Below are 20,464 nucleotides of genomic sequence, written 5' to 3'. Positions count from 1 at the left end.
GCTGGCCTTATGTCAGCTGTGGTGGCCGTGTCTACCTGAAAGTATCTGTGGGTCTGTGGGCCCTTGTCTGTATATGCCTCTGTCCCCGCCTCCTGGCCTTGCCTGCAGAGGAGGGGAAGCTTCTGAGGTCCTGTGCCGCCCCACTCAGCTCAGAGCTGTGTCTGCCTCAGCTATGAAGTGGCTCGTCCACGCCCTTCTCTGCATGGCCAGTAAGTCACCTCTGTCTGCTTGGGCTCAGGTGGGCAGAGAAATGTGGGGGAGGGGCTTCCCCAGGGAAGCAGGCTTGCTGGGAAGGACCTCTTCAGTGCTGGTGGGCACTGGCCTCAGGCTTTAGGGCTCTGCCATCCTCTTTTCCTCCCTATCCAGCCACCCCTCACTCTGCTCCGTGCTCAGCTTTGTGTCTAGTTAGCTCCTAGGGTGTGAAAGCTAATGATGTCTCATGACACCCAGAAGAGGGCCCTTAGAGCAGCAGCTTCTGCTGCTGGGAAGACAGGAGGACTTGTGAAAATGTGGATGTTGGCAGGAGACTGGGGGTGAGACCCCACAGGGGGAACTGCTTCCTGTCCTGTGGTGTGGGGGAGGGGCAGGTATTTCTGCTGCCATGGGGTCCCATTCTGTCTTTAGTTTTGGTTTTTTTGAGACACGGTTTCTCTGTGTAGTCTTGGCTGTCCTGGACTCACTTTATAGATCAGGCTGGTCTCAAACTCACAGAGATCTGCCTGCCTCTGCCTCCCAGTGCTGGGATTATAGGCATGCTCCACTGTGCCTGGCTTCCCATTCTGCCTTTAATCCTGTGTGGGAGCTGTTTTGGACAGACTGTCCTGAGGCCATCTAAAAGGTCTGAAAGACAAGAGACAAGCAGTCTCCTGCTTGGCAGGAGAATAAGGTGGGTATCAGGTACAGAAATATAAAGGCTGGGAGCTGAGTCTGTGAAAGCCAGCTGATGGCAGCCAGTGGCAGTATGAAGAGGCTGAGCTGTCATAGGAGGAGGATGCAGGATGAGCACCCACTATGGAGCACCCAGGAGGCAGGCTAGATCCTGCCCCGGTCACCAGTACAACATGTTTGGGGATAAAGTTTTATATTTTAGAAAGCTTGAGCCAGTGAGGCTCAGCGGGTTAAGGCATTTTCTGCCAAGCCTGATGACCTGACATTCTTCCCAGAGACCTATGTGTTAAAAGGTGAGAACTGACTTCTCTTCTGACCTCTGCATGGTGCTGTGCACACACACATGCTTACACAGATTTTAAGCATTTGAATAGTCACCATGGGAAGATCAAAGCTGGCTGAACTTTCAGTTATTTTGTATCCTAGACTTGTCTTTATTTCTCTTGTCTACAGAGTGGGAAGGGGGGTGGGGTGGGGGAAGGTCTTAACTTTTTTTTTTTTTTTTAAATCAGAGCTCTGATGCTCCGTAATTAAGGCTATCTAGGGAAGATGCTGAGACTAGACTAGTCCACTCTAGGATAGAGGTGACTGAAGCCTACGGACAGACAGACTGAAGGGTGCAGCTGAGGAACAGTGGAGACAGAACCACAGCCGGCCCTCTGTCCTGACTCACAGCTGCAGGTTGCTGCATGACCTGGAATGATGCCCCTTGCCTACCTGTGTTTCCCTCAGCCCTATCAGCACCTCAGCACCTCCTCCAGTGCCTTCCATTCATCGAACCCCTGAGGCCCTGGCACATCCCAAGTTGACATGCGACAAAGAACAAGATGGAGCCAAGCAATAATGTCACAGGCCTTTAACCCCAGCACTTAGGAGGCAGAGACAGGCAGATGTCTGAGTTCCAGGGCAGCCTGGCCTCCAGGGAGAGCTCCAGGACAAGGGCTGCACAGAGACACAGAGAAACCCTGTCAAAAAAAAAAAAAAAAAAAAAAAAAGAAGCAAGATGGGCAGATTCACATTGAGTCCCTGTAGCCTGTGTGTGCCTATGCTATGGGATGGAGGGAGAGCGTGGCCTTGGTATTTGATAGGGGAAATGGGATAACACTGCTCTATACTGTGAACACGAGGTCTTGGTGATAGGCCAGGCCTCAAAACTGAGCCCTGAGGGTTTGGGAGTTAGAAGAAGGCAAGGTGTTACCAAGGAGGTTGTGAATCCAAACTGAGCACAGGCCCGAGTCCTGTGCCTGGCTGGCTTTCTTGGGTTGGGGCCAAGCCACAATTGTTCCTGACCCAGTGGCTCTGCCCTCCCAAGCCATCTACTGTGCTAATGATCTTTTTCTGTTACTCATAGGAGCAAATGAACTAAAGGTTGTCTAAGGAAGGTTCAGAGAGAATGCAGGTATAGATGCATTGAAATCTAGGGCAGCCCAAGCTGCAGACGCCAGCCCCAGTACCCCCCAATGCCATGTAGTCTGTCCCAGATGCATTTGGCCCTGATGCATTCTGTGGCCACAGCAAATCACTTCTGCCTGACTCTCAGAGGTCAAGTTTACTTTTCGTGTGTGAAGAGAAGCATATAGCCAATCTACAGGCTACAGGGCCTTATCCATTTTGCTATGGATCTGTGAAACCTCATGGGTTAAGAGGAAGGAACTAGGGGGCGGGGTTGGGCATTTAGCTCAGTGATAGAGCACTTGCCTAGCGCACAAGGCCCTGGGTTCCGTCCTCAGCTCTGGGAAAAATAAAACATGAAAAATAAAAAATAAAGAGGAAGAAACTAGAGTTCAAGGCCTGCTCTCTTCAGGATACCAAACCAGGCTGAGGCCTGTGGCCCCAATAAGGAAGTCAGGAGGTGGCTGGCCTGGTTCCACCTAGGCCTAGCCTATACTTATGTGCAGATGTGAGAGAAAAATCTTAGTGCTTAGGAGGAGAGATCCTGGTGCCTGAAATATGCCTGGGAGAATGGGAAGGGTCTCAGCAAATAGGTTGATTGGGAAGAAGCTTTCAGAAGCAGCAAGGTCTGGGTATGTGAAGAAGACAGAGAAGTGTAGGCATGGGAACAGAAAGTTCTTCACTCTGATGATGTCCTCCCCATCCCAGACTGGGACCTGCCCCCCCCCCCATGTGATGAGAAAGCAGGCTACACACACTAACTTCCCTAGCCCAGGGAGGACCCATGCACAGAGCCACGGGGCTCAGTGGAGCCAGGGAACAAAGGCAGAAAGGACAAGCCAAATGGAACCTGACATCTCTGACCTCTGGAAAGCTGGATTGAGTGTACGCAGTGTGTGTGCTATGTATAGCGAATGCGTGGGACGTGAGTGGTGCATATAGGGTATTTATGGTCTGTCTGTACCATTATAGACCATATGAAGTACATAGGCTATGTGGTATATTAGCCATGTGGCATGTATGAGGTATATAGATTTTATATGGGGGGCTGGTGATATGGCTCAGAGGTGAAGAGCACTGGCTGCTCTTCCAGAGGTCCTGAGTTCAATTCCCAGCACCCACATGGTGGCCACAACCATCTGTAAAGGGGTCTGAGGCCCTCTTCTGGCCTGCAGGTGTACATGCAGACAGCACTCCTCCATTTAAAAATGTAAACACATAAATAGATTGCATGTGGGAGCTACATAGGATGTATGGGAGCATCGGATGTGCACTGGCTTTGTGGAGCATGCATTAGGTATGGACATGAGGGTACGTGGAGTATATAGGCTATATGAGTGCATATGGGGTATGAATGGTATATACCACAGTGCATGGGGTTTATGGGGTATGTGTGGCACATAGGCATACATGAGCCATGTGCACCATGCACAGGGGTACATAGAGTATCTGGGGTGTGCATGGGTATATGGGCATATATGGGGTATGTGGAAGACATGGCTATCTGAGGGCTCCTCAGTGGGGAGTTGAGCAGTGTGGAGGACTCAGAGGGCCAGGCTGAGAGATTTCACCGTGAGGGCTCTGGCAGGCCATGGATGGTCCTGAGTGTGGTAGGCGATCCTATCTGGAAGGGAGTAAGAGGAGACAGCAGGTGAGGCTGCAGCAGTGGTCCCATCTGTGAGTGCTGAGGAGGGGATGTGGGGGGAACACTGGGAAATTCACACATGCTTAGCACAGGGCTGTGCTGGCATCCAGGAATTGCCTGAGACTGATGTCTGTTTTCGTTCTCAGGTAAGCTAGAGGTGCGGAGGGGAGGTGCTCTTTAGGTGCCTGTGAAGTCTGGGGCTGAGGTGGCGAGGGTCTGTGAGAGAGAAGGGATGTGGTGGTGAGCCTCTCCTTCCAGACATGTGTTCTGCAGATGCTTGTGATCTGACATTGGCCACCCTCCTCCCTTGGAGCCTTTCTGGGCCTCTGGACCAGGCTTCAGGATGAGGCTAGTCTCTAAAGCTAGTTTAGCTAGTCTCTAAAGCTAGTTTTTTATATTAATCTGGGCTTCATTTATTGGGAGCAGTGATGACTACCGTGCCGTGAAGAGACATTGAAACTCCCAGTGCAGTAGAAGCAGTGGCGGCTTGCAGGGGGAGGAGCTCTTTGAACAGAGGCCCTTGTGACTGGAGCCAGTTTAGGGGGGCAGCCCTGTGGGTAGATGCTGACAGACACCAGTCTGGCTAGGCTCTCGTGTCTGGCTGCACGACAGATTTGGAGGAAAAGGGTGGGTGGTGAGGTTGTGAGAAAAGCAGCAGTCCTTCAGCTGTGGTCACAGAGCTTCTGACACCAGCTTCCACACTTAAGCCTCCGCTCAACAGGTCCTGAGCCTACAGCCTGTGTCACATGTGAAGACCAAAGCAACAGGATAGCCCAAGTCCTTCAGTGACTCCATGGCATAGCAAGGATTTGAATTCAAGACTCTCTGCCCTTGGGGCGGACACTGTTTTCTCTGAGTCTCCGTAGAAAATATGAAGTAAAGGGTACGTGGTGGCCCAAGCAAACATGAAATGTAAGGCCACACAGCAGGCTCCAGGCAGTACCACACTCGTGCAGGACATGCCCACCGATGCACACACAGCTCTTGTGCCACCTGTCTTTATGATCAGCTCTCAACTAACTGCTCACTTGGCCTAAAGCAAGGTTCCTCCCTAGCCTAGCATGCCACTAGCATAACAGGGAGCCAAGGCCAGCAATTGCCCTCCGCTCCTTGGGGGCCATTTGTAACTCTACTCTCTGTTCACCCCTCAGTGCTTCCAGCTTTTGATAAAGGCATTGAAATCAAGCAACCTGAAGCCGGGCGCAGCGCCACACGCCTGTATTCTCAGCATTCAGGAGGCAGAGGCTGCTGATCTCTGTGAGTTTGAGGCCAACATGGTCTACAAAGTGAGTCCAGTACAGCCAAGGCTACACAGGGAAGCCCTGTCTCAACGCCTCCCTACCAAATAAAATTAAAAAAGGAAGAAAGAAAAAGAAAAAAAAAAGAAAGAAATTAAGCAAGCAATATGGGCCCCAGACACAAATAACAAATTTACTGAGTTCAAGAGCAAATTGTTAGTTTCACCCGGCAGCATGGTGCTTGGAAGACAGAGGTGCCCTGAAAGGCAGCTATGGTGTTTTCTCTGCAACTTTCCTCCCCTTTCCCACACCTTTAGAGACCTATACAGACGCCTCAATTAAACAGAGCAGACATGGGGACGGGTAGAGTGAGAAAGAGGGCTGGCTGGCCTATTATGCTATTTTCAGGGTGTCTCTTCTGAGCCTTGGCCTGAGCTGGGCTGGGCTTTGTGGTTTTGGGGGTGTCATGAATGACTCAGATCAGATGCAGGTCAGAGGAGACAGATTTAATCACCCATTAGTTTATCAAGATGGGGTCTAGTCAGAGCCAACAAACACCACAGGATGTGGAATAGGTTCAGGGGCCAGGCTGCTGGCTGGCTGAGCAGGACCATAATGTTAGCCTGCCAGGCACATTAGGGACAACTGATGAGGAAGAAGTGTGGGGTGGAGGGAGCAGCTGGGCAGGATGGGAAGGTGCCTTTGATGCCCAGAGATTTCAAATACACTCTGTAAATCAATTTCAGGCAATAGAAAAGGGAGAAAGAAGGCCTCCACTTACCCGGGAACAAACTGGCCATTTCCCATTTTGTAGTTCTTTTCCTTCCTCAATTCCTATTTCCTTCCAACCTGTCTAACTGAGATACAAGGCTCATCCTGAAAGGAGCCAAAGAGGCTGGGTCCAAACCTCAAGCTATCCTTACCAAAGCTCAAATTCATAGGGAACATCACCATTCCCTTCTCAGCTTGGGGATCCTGACCGGGGAAAACCTGTCTGGGATGGCAGTAAAGTTGACACAAAGCAGATTCATAGGAGAAAACAGGGTCAGATGGACTCAAAGTCAGCCATAGGGGCAGATGGCTGCTTGTCTAGGACCCTGAGCTGCAGAAAGGGAGCGGGGGCTTGAAGTGTCCTTCTGAGAGGGTGGGGAAGGATGTGGAGAAGCAGCCATTGCTGTCCAGGTAATTAACCACCTTTTGCGAGGCCACTCAGCTCAAGCATGTGTCCCTTCCAAACGGGAAGTGTGTATTTTTAGCAAAAGGGCTTCTTAGAGCTCCTGTGTTCGTTGGGTCTGTAGCTCCTCAGGGAAACCAGCTCACTGGCATGGGAGGGCGTTTTGGAGAGTCACTTCTGGCCTTCTATGGTCATACTTTGGGATGTTGTGTCCTGAGCTTCATACTACATGCAGGGCACTTCTGGGGACTAGAGAGGCTCTGATGTTTTCACTGGGTCCTCAAAGAGGCCTGTGATTTCCCAAGCACTGGGAAACTCGTGTCTGGTTGTGTTTTCTGTGTTGCTGCAGAGAGGACATGAATGACAGCTCTGAGAAACTTGAACATTGTGTGTTTTCCCTAAGTCAACCTTAAGGGAATGCATGTTGGTTTGAATACAAGCAACAGTCGTGCTCTGTCAAATGGGTGTTATATTTTGAAGGCAAGCCCTTCTGGGCAGCCCTGGCTGTCCTGGTACTTGCTAAGTAGACTGAGCTTGCTTCAGACTCATTTAGCCTGACCCCACACTTGGCCAGAAGGTTTCTTTTTCCTGCTTTGTAAATAGCATGAGTGACACTGACTAGTCTTAACTCATGGACACATGTATCCAGCTACAATATCATTAAGTACCTACTGAGACCCAGAGCTGTCTAGAGCCCAGGTCGGACTGGCTTAGGAAGGACAGGCTTCATTGTTGGACAGGCAACTTAGGGGTTGAGCTCCTTCCTGCTTGAATTGGATTCCTCTCTTGAAAAAACAAAACAACAATTTCCTCGTGTCCATTTTCTTCCTGCTCCATAATTTAATGACTTTAGTATTACGGTCTCATGCATTTTTATGAATCAGCACCAATTATTCTAGGTAAGCAAAGGTAAATATAAAGATGATAAAGGAGTGGAATGCCCGGGGCTGGGGAGGTATCTCCGTGGGTGAGTGTTTGCTGCACAAGCATGAGGACTTCTTTGTTTGCTTGTTTGTTTGCTTTAGACAGGGTCTCGCTATGTAGCCCTGGCTGGACTGAAACTCACTGTGTAGACCAGGGTGGCCTGAGCCCACAGAGATCCACCTGCCTCCGCCTCTAAGCATGAAAACTTCAATTCAGATCCCCCAGCACCCACATAAAAGCTGGGAATAGAGCCATGTTTCTGTGACTCCAGAACTGCAGTTGGAGGTGCAGTCAGATGGGGTCCTCAGAGATCCCAGTCCAACCGGTCTAGCCAATGGATGAGCACCAGGTTCTCAAAAACAAGGTGGGGGCTGGTGGTAGAGGAAGAGACCGACGCCTGACGTCAGTCTCTGGATTCCGTACACAGTGGCACACATACCCACGTGAGCATGCACATAGAACACACACATGCATCAGTAAAAAAATGTAGATGAGGCCACGGGAGTGTTTAGTATAGGAAAAATATATGGTAAACTGAATTTGTTTTTTGGTTTTTGTTAGATCCTCCTGTCACAGGCTCAGGCAGAAGGACTGGGATTCGAACCAGTGGAAGGGTTTTCATGACAAGATTTGAAGCCTGTCTAAAGGTGCACAGGATAATGGTAGCAAGCTCCTGTGTTTATTACAAGCGTGACATAGCTGCCAGGATTTCCACACACTGGCTACATCTCTTTCATTCTCCCTCTTTACCAAAATATTTTAAATCTTCAAAATGGGGTCTGAGGACCTGGCAGCTGCAGCCACATTCATAATGTTAGGCTCTTGGGTCCTTCCCTGTCCTCTTGATTTAGAGTGTGTGATTGAGGGTCCTAAGGTATGGCGGACATGGTAGTCCAAGCCTGTAATCCTGGCGCTTTGGAGACAGAGGCCAGCCTGCTCTACATAGTGAGGTCCAGGACAACTGGGACTACATAGAGAAACCCTGTCTCAAACAGACAGACAGACAAACAAAAAACAAAAGAAAAAAGCAAAAACCAGGAGACAGACAGCTCCATGACCAAGGTATTTGCCGTGCTAGTGCGAGGCCTGGACTTTAGATCCCCAGGCCCACGTGGATTCAAGTGGGTGTGGTGGCCTCCTGTAATCTCCACTGGGAGGCAGCTAACGTGGCTGTGGGTTCACCAAGAGACCCTGCCTCAACATTTAAGGTGGTGAGCAGTCAAGGAAGATAGACACTTGATGCTGAGTCACAAAGCAGCCTTCTACTGATAGAGACAATTCAGGATATGTTCTGGGATTATGAGAGAATTAAGATCAGTAACAAAAAAATAGAAAAACTCTGCTTCTTAGAACGTGAACAGTGCACTTATTTAAAAAAATTTCCTCTTTTTACTTTTGTAGTAAAGTACTTTCTACTTTACTTTTTACTTTTATTGCATATTAAAATAAAAATTTTAATATATAAATGGCCAAAGTACATAAACATGCAATCAACCTTAAAACCAAATCATCTAATGTTAAAAACATTATCCAGGTTTAGTCACATGTTAATGAACTAATATTTTTACTTACCAACAAAATATTACATTTTACCCTGTTTTGTCAATTAATACTTTATCACTATAAAATTTTACAGTATAAATTATTCTATCTTAACCACTCCACCCAACACGTCCTCTGAGAACTGCAATTCAGATGGAGACTAAACTGGTTATAACCCAAAGAGTCAGAGGACATCACAAAGAAAATGCTGAGCTTAGATTAAGATATGGGAAATGAGGACCTGCAGACCACAGCAGAAGCGGCAGTTACAGGGACTTCGCAGCCTTACACACATGTTCAAGGGGGCTGGGTAGGGCGGCCCAGGCCTGTCATATAGGCAAGTTGAGGACTGGAGAGCCAGTTCAGCGCCATCTTCAGCTACGTTAGGAGTGCAAGGGCTTCATGAAAGCCCACCAAAAACAAAAACGTGTGCTCACAGTTCCATATCCCCCACCCCACTACAGATGTCAATTTCCAGAGAAATACGATGGAGACTCTTGGACACACACACTTTTTTATGTGTATACGTAATTTGCCTGATTTGCCTGCATAAATATTTGTAAACCACTTTCATGCCTGGTGCCCATGGAGGCCAAAAGGCCAAAAGTTCTCTGGAACTGGAGTTACAGATGGTCATTAACCACCAGGTGGGACCTGGGAATCGAACCTGGGTCCTCTGGAAGAACAGCCAGTTAACCACCATGCTATCTCTCCAGCCTGGAAGGCTCTATTTCAATAAGCTAAAAGAATAGCAAATTAAACCCAAATACAGTACAGGAAGGAATATAAATATAAGCAAATATTAATGAAGTAGAAAATGGACTTGCTATAGAGAAAATTAACAGAGCTAAAGTTTATTTTTAATAAATGATTGATAAAACCAGACCTGGTGGTGTATGACTGTGATACCAGCAACCAGAAGGTGGAGAAAATGCGTTAGGAAGTCAAAGTTGTCCTCAGCTGAGTGACTGAGTGTGAGGCCAGCCTGAGTGAGGCAAAATCTTGTAAATATAAAAATACAAAGAAAAAAAGAAAAAATATGGACACTAACTTAATGAGCTGAAAACCCTATAGCCAGTCATTAGTATGAGTAAAAAGAGGGTATCATAATTGGTTCTGAGACAAATTCTTTTCTTTTTCTTTTTTTGGGGGGGTGATGGGGAGAGAGGTTTCAGACAGGGTTTCTCTGGGTGGCCCTGGCTGTCCTGGGACTCTCTTTGTAGACCAGGCTGGCCTTGGACTCAGAGAGCCTCCTGCCTCTCTCCAGATTTCTGGGATCAAGGCATGCACCACCACCACTTAGCAACATCTGTAATGTTTTAAATTCAGTCAGGCTTTTGCCTTTTGGATTTTGAAGTTATATGATTGGATTCAGACATATTAAGAATTGCGGAGGCAGTCAGATCTCTGTGAATCCAGGACAGCCAAGGCTACACAGAGAAACCTTGTCTCAAAAAACAAAACAAAACAAAAATAAATAAATAAATAAAAATAAAAAACAAAAAAGAAAGAGAATTGCTGTATCTTCCTACTGAAGAAAAACAGAATTACATACATATATGTGTTTCCATTCCTTTTACCCAAGATAGCATAGTTTATAAATCTACCCTTGCATAATTATTTTAATTTGTTCTTAAAATCACTACTAAAATAAAAATGTATTAATTGGAAGATTATTCACCCATTAACTTTAGCATATCATATATATTTTTATCAAATTCAGGATACCCAGATAATTTTTTTCTGATAGCAAAATATGTTAATTAACAAAAGCCAAGTGTTTAATTTAATTTTACTTTTGTGGTGTTGGGAATTGATTCAGGGCCTCACACATGCTAGACAAATGTTCTACCACTGAAATTCATCCCTAGTTATGGAACAGGATGATGGAATATGTTTTTCTTTTTTTTTAAAAAAAAGAAAATTTATTTATTTTATGTATATGAGTGCTCTATCTGCACGTACACCTGCACACAGAAGAGGGCATCAGATCCCAATATAGATGGTTATGAGCCACCATCTGGTTGCTGGTAATTGAACTCAGGACCTCTGGAAGAGCAGACAGTGCTCTTACCCTCTGAGCCATATTACCAGTCCCGGGATATGTTTTTCAAACAAGACAGAAAACAGTGTGGGAAATAAATTTCTCCTGTTATTGGAGTATGAATTAGGATAGGATGGCCTTATGGAGGAATGAGTCAATATCAATTTGTTCCTCTATCTATCTATCTATCTATCTATCTATCTATCTATCTATCTATCTATCTGTTTTTTGAGACATAGTCTCACTAGGTAGCCCTGGCTGTCCTGGAACTCACTCTGTAGACCAAGCTGGTCTCAAATTCACAGAGCCTCTGAGTGCTAGGATTACAGAAGTGGACCATCATGTTTGCCTTGTCTTCACAAATTTTGGTAAAATTTTGAAAAACTAAGCAGGAGGCAGGTAAATTTCTGTGAGCTGGAGGCCAGCCTGGTCTATAAAGTGAGCCCCGGATAGCCACGGCTACAGAGAGAAACTCTGTCTCAAAAAAAAAAAAAGAAAAACTTAAAATATTGGGCAGTTATATTTTACAGTTCTGATATTTTTCCATTTGCTTCTTTGTATGTATCTACCCATCTTAGCATGTATGAGAGACCCTGAGTTCTTACATATGGCCTAGAGTTCAAATTTTCTTTTTGGTTTTTCCAGACTGGATTTCTCTGTGTAGCCCTGCCTGTCCTGGAACTTGCTCTTGCTCTGTGGACCAGGCTGGCTTTGACCTCAGCTATCCAGCTGCCTCTGCTCTCAAGCACTAGGATTAAAAGTGTGCAACACTGTTCCTGGCCCTTTTTCATACAGGTCTCACTATGTAGAGCAGGCTGGCCTTGAACTCATAGCAATCCATTTGTCTCTGCCTCCCTAGTGCTTGGTTCAAGGTGTGCATCACCACACCGAGCTGTTTGTAGTTCTTTCCAGGTCTTTAAGTTTCTTTCAGTGGGTGTGCTGAGTTGAGAGCCACACTCTGGTGTTGCTGTGTGCCTCCGTTCATTCTTTTCACACACACACACACACACACACACACACACACACACACACACACACACACCACACCGGTTAGTAGCATTCCAGTGTGTGAACACAGGTACTTCATCTGCTCTCCCAAGATGCCATTTGGCTTGATTCAGTTTAGGGCTGTTAAGGAGCATAACTATCTTCTCTGGGGGCTCTGGATCTCTGTTAAGTTTGGTACAAGACACAGCCTGAGCCATGTGACTGTTGTGAGAGTGGGAAGTGTAACTGGATGGACAGTGCTCGCTCCTCAGAGGGTCCCCTCCCTGGGACCGAAGCATCATGGTTGAGGAGAGAGACCAGCAGCCCGGATCAGACACACCCGCGTCCACTCCTTCTCTTGTGGGAAAGGTGTCCACGGAGGTGGGCCCTTTTCTCGTCTTTGCGGTGAGATGATGATGTGGCAGATCTGCTGGATTGATGGCAGCACAGGGCAGCCTCACCAGTGCGCCTCTTTCACTGGATGTTTCTCTTTTGTCCACAGGCCTGATGCCCCTGGGAGCCTTCAATGTGGATGTGGCCTGGCCCTGGGTCACAGAGCTTAAGCCAGGTGCACCTTCTGTGCTCAGCTCCCTTCTACATCAAGACCCCAGCACCAACCAGACCTGGTGAGTGGACGTGAGGACTAGGGTGGCCCCGAAGATGCCTGAGGTACATCCCAGAAAAGGCTGTGATATCCCACCCCATGCCCTGGGCAGCACCCACTTCACTTGATGAATGACACACAGCCAAAGAGAGAAGGGTGGTGTCTGTGTTCCCCAGACCAGCCTATGGAGCTCAGAGCTCCTGCCTTCTGCTCGCTCAGTTCCATTCCTTACACTGGTGTTCAGGGAAGGGAATCTTAATCACCAAGGGGCTTTTCTGACTTATAAAAGCTACATGTTCTCAACATAGGAAAGTCGGAGAGTGACAGCAAATAAATAAATACTGAAAAAGGGCTCAGCCATTGAAGTTAAGGGTGCATTGTTTTGGGGGTCCTGGCTCAGAGGTACCTTGCTGTATTCACTGAGCAATCTTAATGAGGTGCTGAGCCCTGAGCCTCAGTTCCTCCCCTCTGACTGATGATTTCTGGATTTCACAGGATTGCTGTGGGACTGTTTGAGGAAATGGAGCCAAAGGGTTTTCTTTACATGGGTTCTGGCCAAAGTGAGCTGTGATAAGCATTGCCTTATATCTTAAAATCGTATCTGTATTTGCTGTGGCTAAGCGAGCTGTCAGGTCTAAGAGCACTGCGCTGGTGAGGAAGTGGTGAGACGGGCACACTTGGGAGTGTGTCGGCATCGTTGACTTGGAGAGCAGTGTGGCCATGTCTGGTGGGCCACCGATGCACAGGGGCCTTTGGCTCAGCTGCTGCACCCCCGGTACCAGCTCTAGAGAGATGTGCAGGCCCATGCAAAAGAACAAACAAATGTGGTGCTTGGAATCTTACACATTCTAAACACACACTCTATCCAGGGACCCCTGCCCCAGGCATATTTTGATGTGTGTGTGTGTGTGTGTGTGTGTGTGTTTGTGTATGTGTGTGTGTGTGTGTGATGAACCCAAGGCCTTAAGAATGCTAAGCACACTCTGTTAGTGAGCTTTGTTTCTGGACCTAATATGAAGATATTGACAGTGGCAGTGTGTGTAACATGGAAGGCCAGAAAATTGAAATAAGGTGTCATTGCATGAAATCAAAAGCAGTTCAAATCAGTGGGCGGAGTTAGCGTAGGTTCAGCCTGAAAATGTGAAATGAGAATGTAAGTCATTGTTTACTCCAAGTTCTGGTGGAGCTCCTGCTGTGTGCGTTGTCAGGCAATGGGAATGGAACAGTGAGCAAAGCAGACAGAGCACCTGACCCTCCCCCCCCCGCTCCCCCAACAAACACTTTGGTTCGGGTAGCCTCCATGTTGGACAGGGCCAAAACAGGTCAAATTTATCTTCTATAGATAAGGGGTTATTATGCACAGCACTGGGGCAGGAGCAGATCTAGACAGAGGTGAACTCGGTGTGTCTGTGGCCCTTTCTGATTTCCTGTTGTCACCAGTGTGGCTTTTACAGTTGAGTTGGTTTAACCTAGGTGTTCTTCTTCTTGTTCTTGTTCTTCTTCTTTTTCTTTGCTTTGTCTTCTCTTTTCATGTTCTGGGGCTTGAACCCTGCATGCTAAGCAAACACTCTCTCCTTAATAGTGTTGGGATAAGCTGTGTACCACCCCTCTAAATTATTTTTAAGGTATTTGCTTATTATTTATTTGCTTATAGCTATGCACTCTTAATTGAAATATCAATATTAAAATTGAAAATAGCAGGTATCTATTGACATGAATCGTTTGTAAGTCATAAAATCTCCATTTGCTGAGTGGAGTTCATCAGTAGACTTGAGTGGTAAGGGCAGATTCAATTCATTTATTCAATAAGTATTTATAAAGCATCTGTTCAATGCCAGAAAGAAATACTGGTTTAAAGCATAGGAGGAGGCCAGGGGTGGAACACACACCTTGAATCCAAGCACTCAAGTAGAAACAGGCAGAGCTCTGTGAGTTTGAGGCCAGCCTGGTCTACATAGTGCATTTCAGGCCAGCCAGGGCTACATAGTGAGACCCTGTGCTTCTCCCACCCAAATGGAGTGAATATATGGCTCCTGTCCTTGAGGAGCCACTGGGCTCATGAAGGACTCGGAAAGTCTCACAGTGAAAAGAATGTTAACAGCTATGGTGGGAGCCTCTGGTACTTCCAGGAATATGAACTAAGGCCAACTTCAAGCGTCTGTGACAGGACGTGGGGTGGGGGGCATGAAAGTTAGCATGAGGAGGGTTGAGAGAAGGGAGTCCAGGCAGAGAGAGGAGCTTGGCTAAAGCCTGGGTGATGGCTAAGAAATGCCCCCGGCTGAGACTGAGCACCATGAAGATTAAGTTGGCAGAGGCAGGTTGCACCTCACCACCACAAGGAGTCTCTGAAGAGTCAGAAGGGTTTGAAGCATGGACAGTGAGAATGTTTTGAAAAGATTTTGGCATCAGGAAGATAAATCGGAAGTTAATGTTTTAGCCAGACGTGGTGGCATATGCCTTTAATCCCAGCACTTGGGAAGTAGAGGCAGGCAGAACTCTGTGAGCACAAGGCCAGCCTGGTCTACAGAGCAAGTTCCAGGCCAGCTAGAATTGCATGGTGGAATTCTGTCTCAAAAGACAAAATATTGACATTTTTTTGTGTTTTGTTTTGGTAATTTTGTATTGACATAAATCACATAACAAATGTGCTGCTCAATGTATGTTCATAAAACAAACCATCTGGATAAGAACACAGCCACACCTTCAATCCCAGCACTCTAGAGGCAGAGGCAGGGCACCTCTGTGAGCCTGAGGCCAGCCTGTTCTACACCGGGAGTACCAGGACAGTCAGGACTACACAGAGGACCACATCTAAAAAAAAGCAACCAACAAAACAAACAACAAACCAACCAACAAAAGCACCCGGAAAGTCTCCCAGGAGCCCCACCCACGTACCTCCCCACATCTGTACCTCCCCACCGAAAGTCACCTTTTGCCTGGTTTTTAACTTGATGTAAATGAGACAAACAGAGCCCACTCCATCCTGCAGCCCTCACAGCGTTAGTGTACGGTCTGAGGCTGGGGTTCTGCATGCGTGAGCAGCGCTGATGGTGAGCCTTGTGGGCAATCTCCCTGGCACATCTATTCTACAGCCAGCTGCCCTTATTTGATCAGGTCTATAAAGGGAGGTTGAGTTTGCATTTTGTTTTCCAAACTGTTTATGCCATGTAAATGACCTTTAGTCATCTGTGGCCACCTCCTGCTTCTCCATCTTCGACCCCTGCTTCACCACTGCCCCAGTGTGTGTCTTACCAGTCCGAGGCTCACAGTGCCCCATTTCTTAGAGACCCAAGGCCAAGGCAGATGGGGAGGGAGTATTTGTGTTTAGAGCCCTCATGAAGAGAGTGCTGGGAGCCTCATGGGGCTTGTGAGCACCCTGCACAGCTGCTAAGGTGGAGGAGCTCAGAGGTTTGCGGAATCAGCAGGAGGATGTGGTGGAGACAGCTCTGGGTTTCCGAGCCTGCGGCAGGGAGCCAGGAAACACACCCATTGGCTGGGCCAGCTCACCATAGAGAGGAACAGGTTTTTATTCATTCCCACCTCCAGGGTGAGGGTGATAGACCCCTCTTAACTCTCATACTTTCTGAAGTATGGAGGACTGCCAGGTAGGAGAAGGCAGGAGTTAGATGAGATATCCTGCGCCCAGTCCAGGATACAAGGAACCTGGGCTGTCAGCACATGGTAGCCTCTGTCATAGCTGGTCTGTCAGTCTGTATTTAGCTGATTTGCTAGTCAGTGAGTGAACTAACCTGAAGGCTGCTGGCTGTAAAGGGGATGGGAGCAGCATAGAGGGCCTTTGTCCACAGAATTACAGACTTGAACTATGGGTGGCCATCTTGGGGTCTGCGGTGTGTGGCCTCTGTGGTGGCACATGGGGTCTCTTGAGAACTCGTAGCCAAGGTGGGAACTCATGGCTTCAGGTGGTCCGGGAAGGAGCATGGTGGTGAGCACACCGACCGTGGGGAGCAGGGTACAGGGATGGGGATGAGCCACTCTCAGGGAGTGTGAGACCAGGCTTCCAGGCAGAAAGACAGCCAGCCAGAGGGCCTAATGCAGGAAAGGACCGGGACCTAAAGCTGTTAAAGGCTCAGAGCACACATCTGCAGGTCTTCCTCTGAGTGAGCAGCGCAGCTGGAGAAGTAGAGATGCAGTCAAATCCTGCCTGGCCTATGGGCTATGATGAGGGGTTAAAAAAAAAAAAACAAAAACAAAAACCAAAGACCACGCCTTTAATCCCAGCACTCAGGAGGCAGAGGCAGCAGATCTGTGTGAGTTTGAGGCCAGCCTGGTCTACAGAGTGAGTTCCAGGACAGCCAAAACTAACTTTTGAGAAAGTTAGTTTTGAGAAACCCTTCTCAACAAAAACCAAACCAAACCAAAACAGTAACAACAAAACAAAGAGGGGTTGGGGGGGGGGGGTCAGTGGCAGAGCATTTGCCCAGCCTTGGGTTCAATCCTCTGCACCACCTAAAAGAAAAAAGAAAGAAAAATGTCTTGTCCTTATTCTAAACTGGGTGTGGTGATGCACCCTTTTAATCCCAGCACTCAGGAGCTTGAGGCAGGTGGATCTCTGAGTTTGAGGCCAGCCTGGTCTACAGAGTTTAGGACATCCAGGGCCACACAGAGAGACCCTGTCTTGACAAAAGAAAATTTAGTAGTAAGAATTGAGGTAATAGAGACAATGCACCGTGTCTGTCCCTCCTCCTGTCTGTCCCTCTTGCTATGCTAACTTGTCCTCTAACCCCCGACAACCACATCACGACCTTTCAAAAGCACAGAACTAACCTTGTGCTTCCCCTTTACAAAGCCTCCATAGCTTCCTGTCACCACAAAGACCTTGGACTTGGCTCACTATTACCAAGCCAATCTTCAGATCCTCCTCACTACCACTCTGCTTATCACACTAGCTAGAGGTGCTCAGCCACTCTATGCCTCAGGCCAGCCAAGCCCCAGGCCCCAAGGAGCAGTGAGAATGTTTAAGTTCACACTGTCCTCTTCACCAGTTTTCTGGACTTGGGTTGGGGACAAGAGCTTTGCAGCAAGACTGACCTCTCCTCAGGCTGTCTTCGTGAGGTTCACCAAACCTCTAGTTCTAAGGCCAGATGGGTCAAATGCTCCAGCCAGCTTTGCCCCTCAGGGGAGCAGCAGTGTGGCCGGTGACTTTCCCGGTCCATCCCACAGGAAAGGCGTCTTTCTGATCACCAGAAGTGCTCCTAGCTTCTGTAGGAGTGTGGGGCAGACAGGGATTACATTTAACTGCTTCCCTGCCCGGAGCCATGGAGAAGCAGAGGCTGACTAAGTGCCTTCTCTGTAATGCTGAGTCTGCAGGCCTGGGATAGAGAGTTGTCTGTCTTTCCCAGGTCTGGGCTTCCTCCTCAGGCAGGGAGAGGAGGACTGGACCTGGGCAGGCAGGGAGGGGAAAGGAGCCCTCAGCCAGCTTGTCCTTGCTGTCTGCCCACCCACTCAGCCTCCTGGTAGCCAGACGCAGCTCCAACAGGAATTCAGCGGCCCTGTATCGATGTGCCATGTCCACCATTCCAGATGAAATCGCTTGCCAGCCAGTAGGTAAGCCAACCCCACCTCCACGGCATGCTCCCTGGGACACCTCCCTAGGAATCTCACCTAATCTCAGCCCAAGCCATTGCAATCACTGTCCTGCCTATCCACGCTGACCATCCCTGCCCTCTAGGCCCCCTGCCCCGTGAGCCTTGAACCCCAATGCCCAGACTCACGCCACGCACCTAGCCTAGCCTGCCTCCCCCGATATGTCCTAACGACCAATCTGGAGTCAACACTCACTAACATGCGCCTGACACCATGTTAACTAATAGATTCACATGTCTCTGTGTGTGGTACATGTCAGTGGGGATGCGAGACGTGTGGAGGCTGACATTGGGAATCTTCATGGATCTCTGTCCCTAGATATGTGTTCAGGTCCAGCAGCCAGCCACATGCCCTCAACTCAGGCCTCACAGGCCCCTACAGCCTCCTGCCCCCTCCACTCCCACCCCTGCACGGGCCAGGTGGCACTCATTTTTGAATTCCCATCCCTGGTGTCAAGGCTGCATACCAGGTTTTTTGTTGAGATGGTAAATGGGGTTGGGACAAGGGTTGCATCCTGGCATTCCCAAGCTACTCAGGTCTGTGGAGCCCCCAGCTCCAGCTTCTAGAGGCTGCTGATGTCAGCAGCCCTGTGCTTCTGACCTTGGCTTGGTGGTTGCCTCCCAGAATCCCTTCCCTGCTGTCACTGTTTCAGAGCACATCTATATGCCAAAGGGCAGGTACCAGGGAGTGACCGTGGTCCGGAACCACCATGGTGTTTTGGTGAGTACACAGACAAGAGGACAGGGAGCCTTGGGGAGGCAGGAGTTGGTTGGCCCCTGTGGGTAAATGGTGATGTGGCCAATCCTATTGCTTCGCTGTCATCTCTCTATGGTCTGACCATCAACACGGATGCCAAGTCTGACCGGCCACCCACTGACTACACTTCTGACTCTAGCAACTGACCCCTGACCTGAGGAGTGAGGCAACTGTGCCTCTGTCCTCTGACAGTTTGAGCCACTGTGTTCTGGAGTGGGGGTGACAGTGGAGCTGACTCAGCCTGCCTGATCCTTCCCTTCTCTCCTCTCCCCAGGTATGCATTCAGGTACGAGCCCGGAAGCTCCAAAGCCTTAACTCAGAGCTCACAGGTGCCTGCAGCCTACTGACTCCCAACTTGGACCTCCAGGCCCGAGCCTACTTCTCTGACCTTGGTAAGGACTGGAAATTCTTTGGCCTTCGACAACCATACAGGGATCCAAGGAGAAACACCAGCTCACAACAGAAGCAGACAGTCACTAAGGCTCAGAATAGGACAAGGAGGCTCAGGGTCCTTGTCAGGGCAAAGTTCATGATGGCTCCAGGGCAGGCAGCAGTGCGTGGAACTCTCTTAACGTCTTTTGTGTCTTCTCTGTATGTTTCTTAAAGAAGGATTCCTGGGTCCAGGTGCATGTGTGGACTCCGGCGGCTACTACAAAAGCAAAGGAGGTGGTACAGAGGAGAATAAGAAATCAGCCAGGAGACGCCGGGCAGTGGAGAAGGGAGAAGAGGACAAGCAGGACGAGGAGGAAGCTGGTGAGAAGAGGCAGACCGGGGGCCTCCATAATGAACCCCCAAGATCCCAGGGGCCTCTGGGATCAAGGTGTGTTCAGATCTAGAAGGTGGGGAAGTGGCCAGGTCCTATAGGTATGGCAGGGTCCACCTCTGACTCTTCACTTTTTAAAAATATTTATTGTTTGTATGTTTGTGTGTGGGTGTGGGTGCATGCATGTGCCAAACACACATCTGTGCCACAGCACACATGTGCAGGTTAGAGACAGCTTGGAGGAGACAATTCTCTCCCTATTCTATGTAAGTTTCAGGGATCAAACTCAGATCACCAGCGTTGGCATCAAGCTCCTCTACCAGCTGAGCCATCTCACTGGCCCAACTCATCTTAGAGGTGGGGAAACTGAGGCCCCCCAAATGGGGGTGATTTCCATAGTTGTCAAAACCATGTTCTAGATCTCTCTTTGCCTTTATGGTAAGAATAGCCCACCTTGAATCCCAGCACTCAGGAGGCAGAGGCAGACAGGTCTCTGTTAGTTCAAGGCCAGTCTAGTCTATAGAGTTTCAGGACAACCATGGCTACGCAGAGAAACCCTGTCTCAGGGGGATGGGGGCCAGGAAGGAGAGAGCTCCATTCAGGAGCTTACTCCTGCCCAGAATCTCATAGCTCACCTGCCCCTTTATCCTGACCAGGCACTGAGATCGCTATTGTCCTGGATGGCTCAGGAAGCATTGAACCCCAAGACTTCCAAAAGGCTAAAGACTTCATCTCCAACATGATAAAGAACTTCTATTTGAAGTGCTTTGAGGTGGGCCTCGTTGAGGACTGAGTTCTCTTACCTGTCATGTATCTACGTCTATGCAATGGCTTCAGAAGAGCCTCCCTTTATTTTCTCATAGCTCTCCAGGTATTTGAGTCAAGCTCATCGGGTGACTCTTC

At 48.6% G+C, this 20,464-nt stretch overlaps 1 protein-coding gene across 1 annotated transcript in view; it reads left to right on the top strand.

Moving 5' to 3' along the window:
- The first annotated feature begins 160 nt into the window (after window positions 1–160).
- The window catches only part of Itgae (integrin subunit alpha E), a 59,573-nt gene continuing 39,269 nt past the window's right edge, over window positions 161–20,464 (top strand). Inside the window, exons 1-7 of the mRNA XM_055597303.1 lie at window positions 161–209; window positions 12,337–12,460; window positions 17,906–18,003; window positions 18,695–18,762; window positions 19,073–19,190; window positions 19,405–19,572; window positions 20,218–20,333. Of these exons, the coding sequence (XP_055453278.1) occupies window positions 173–209; window positions 12,337–12,460; window positions 17,906–18,003; window positions 18,695–18,762; window positions 19,073–19,190; window positions 19,405–19,572; window positions 20,218–20,333 (729 nt within the window). The 5' untranslated portion in view covers window positions 161–172. The remainder of the gene's footprint in view (window positions 210–12,336; window positions 12,461–17,905; window positions 18,004–18,694; window positions 18,763–19,072; window positions 19,191–19,404; window positions 19,573–20,217; window positions 20,334–20,464) is intronic.

This window comes from Psammomys obesus, unplaced genomic scaffold (assembly GCF_907164565.1).
Source record: "Psammomys obesus unplaced genomic scaffold, mPsaObe1.curated_primary_1811, whole genome shotgun sequence".
NCBI classification, from domain to species: domain Eukaryota; kingdom Metazoa; phylum Chordata; class Mammalia; order Rodentia; family Muridae; genus Psammomys; species Psammomys obesus.
This window is presented reverse-complemented; position numbering and strand designations above follow the sequence as displayed.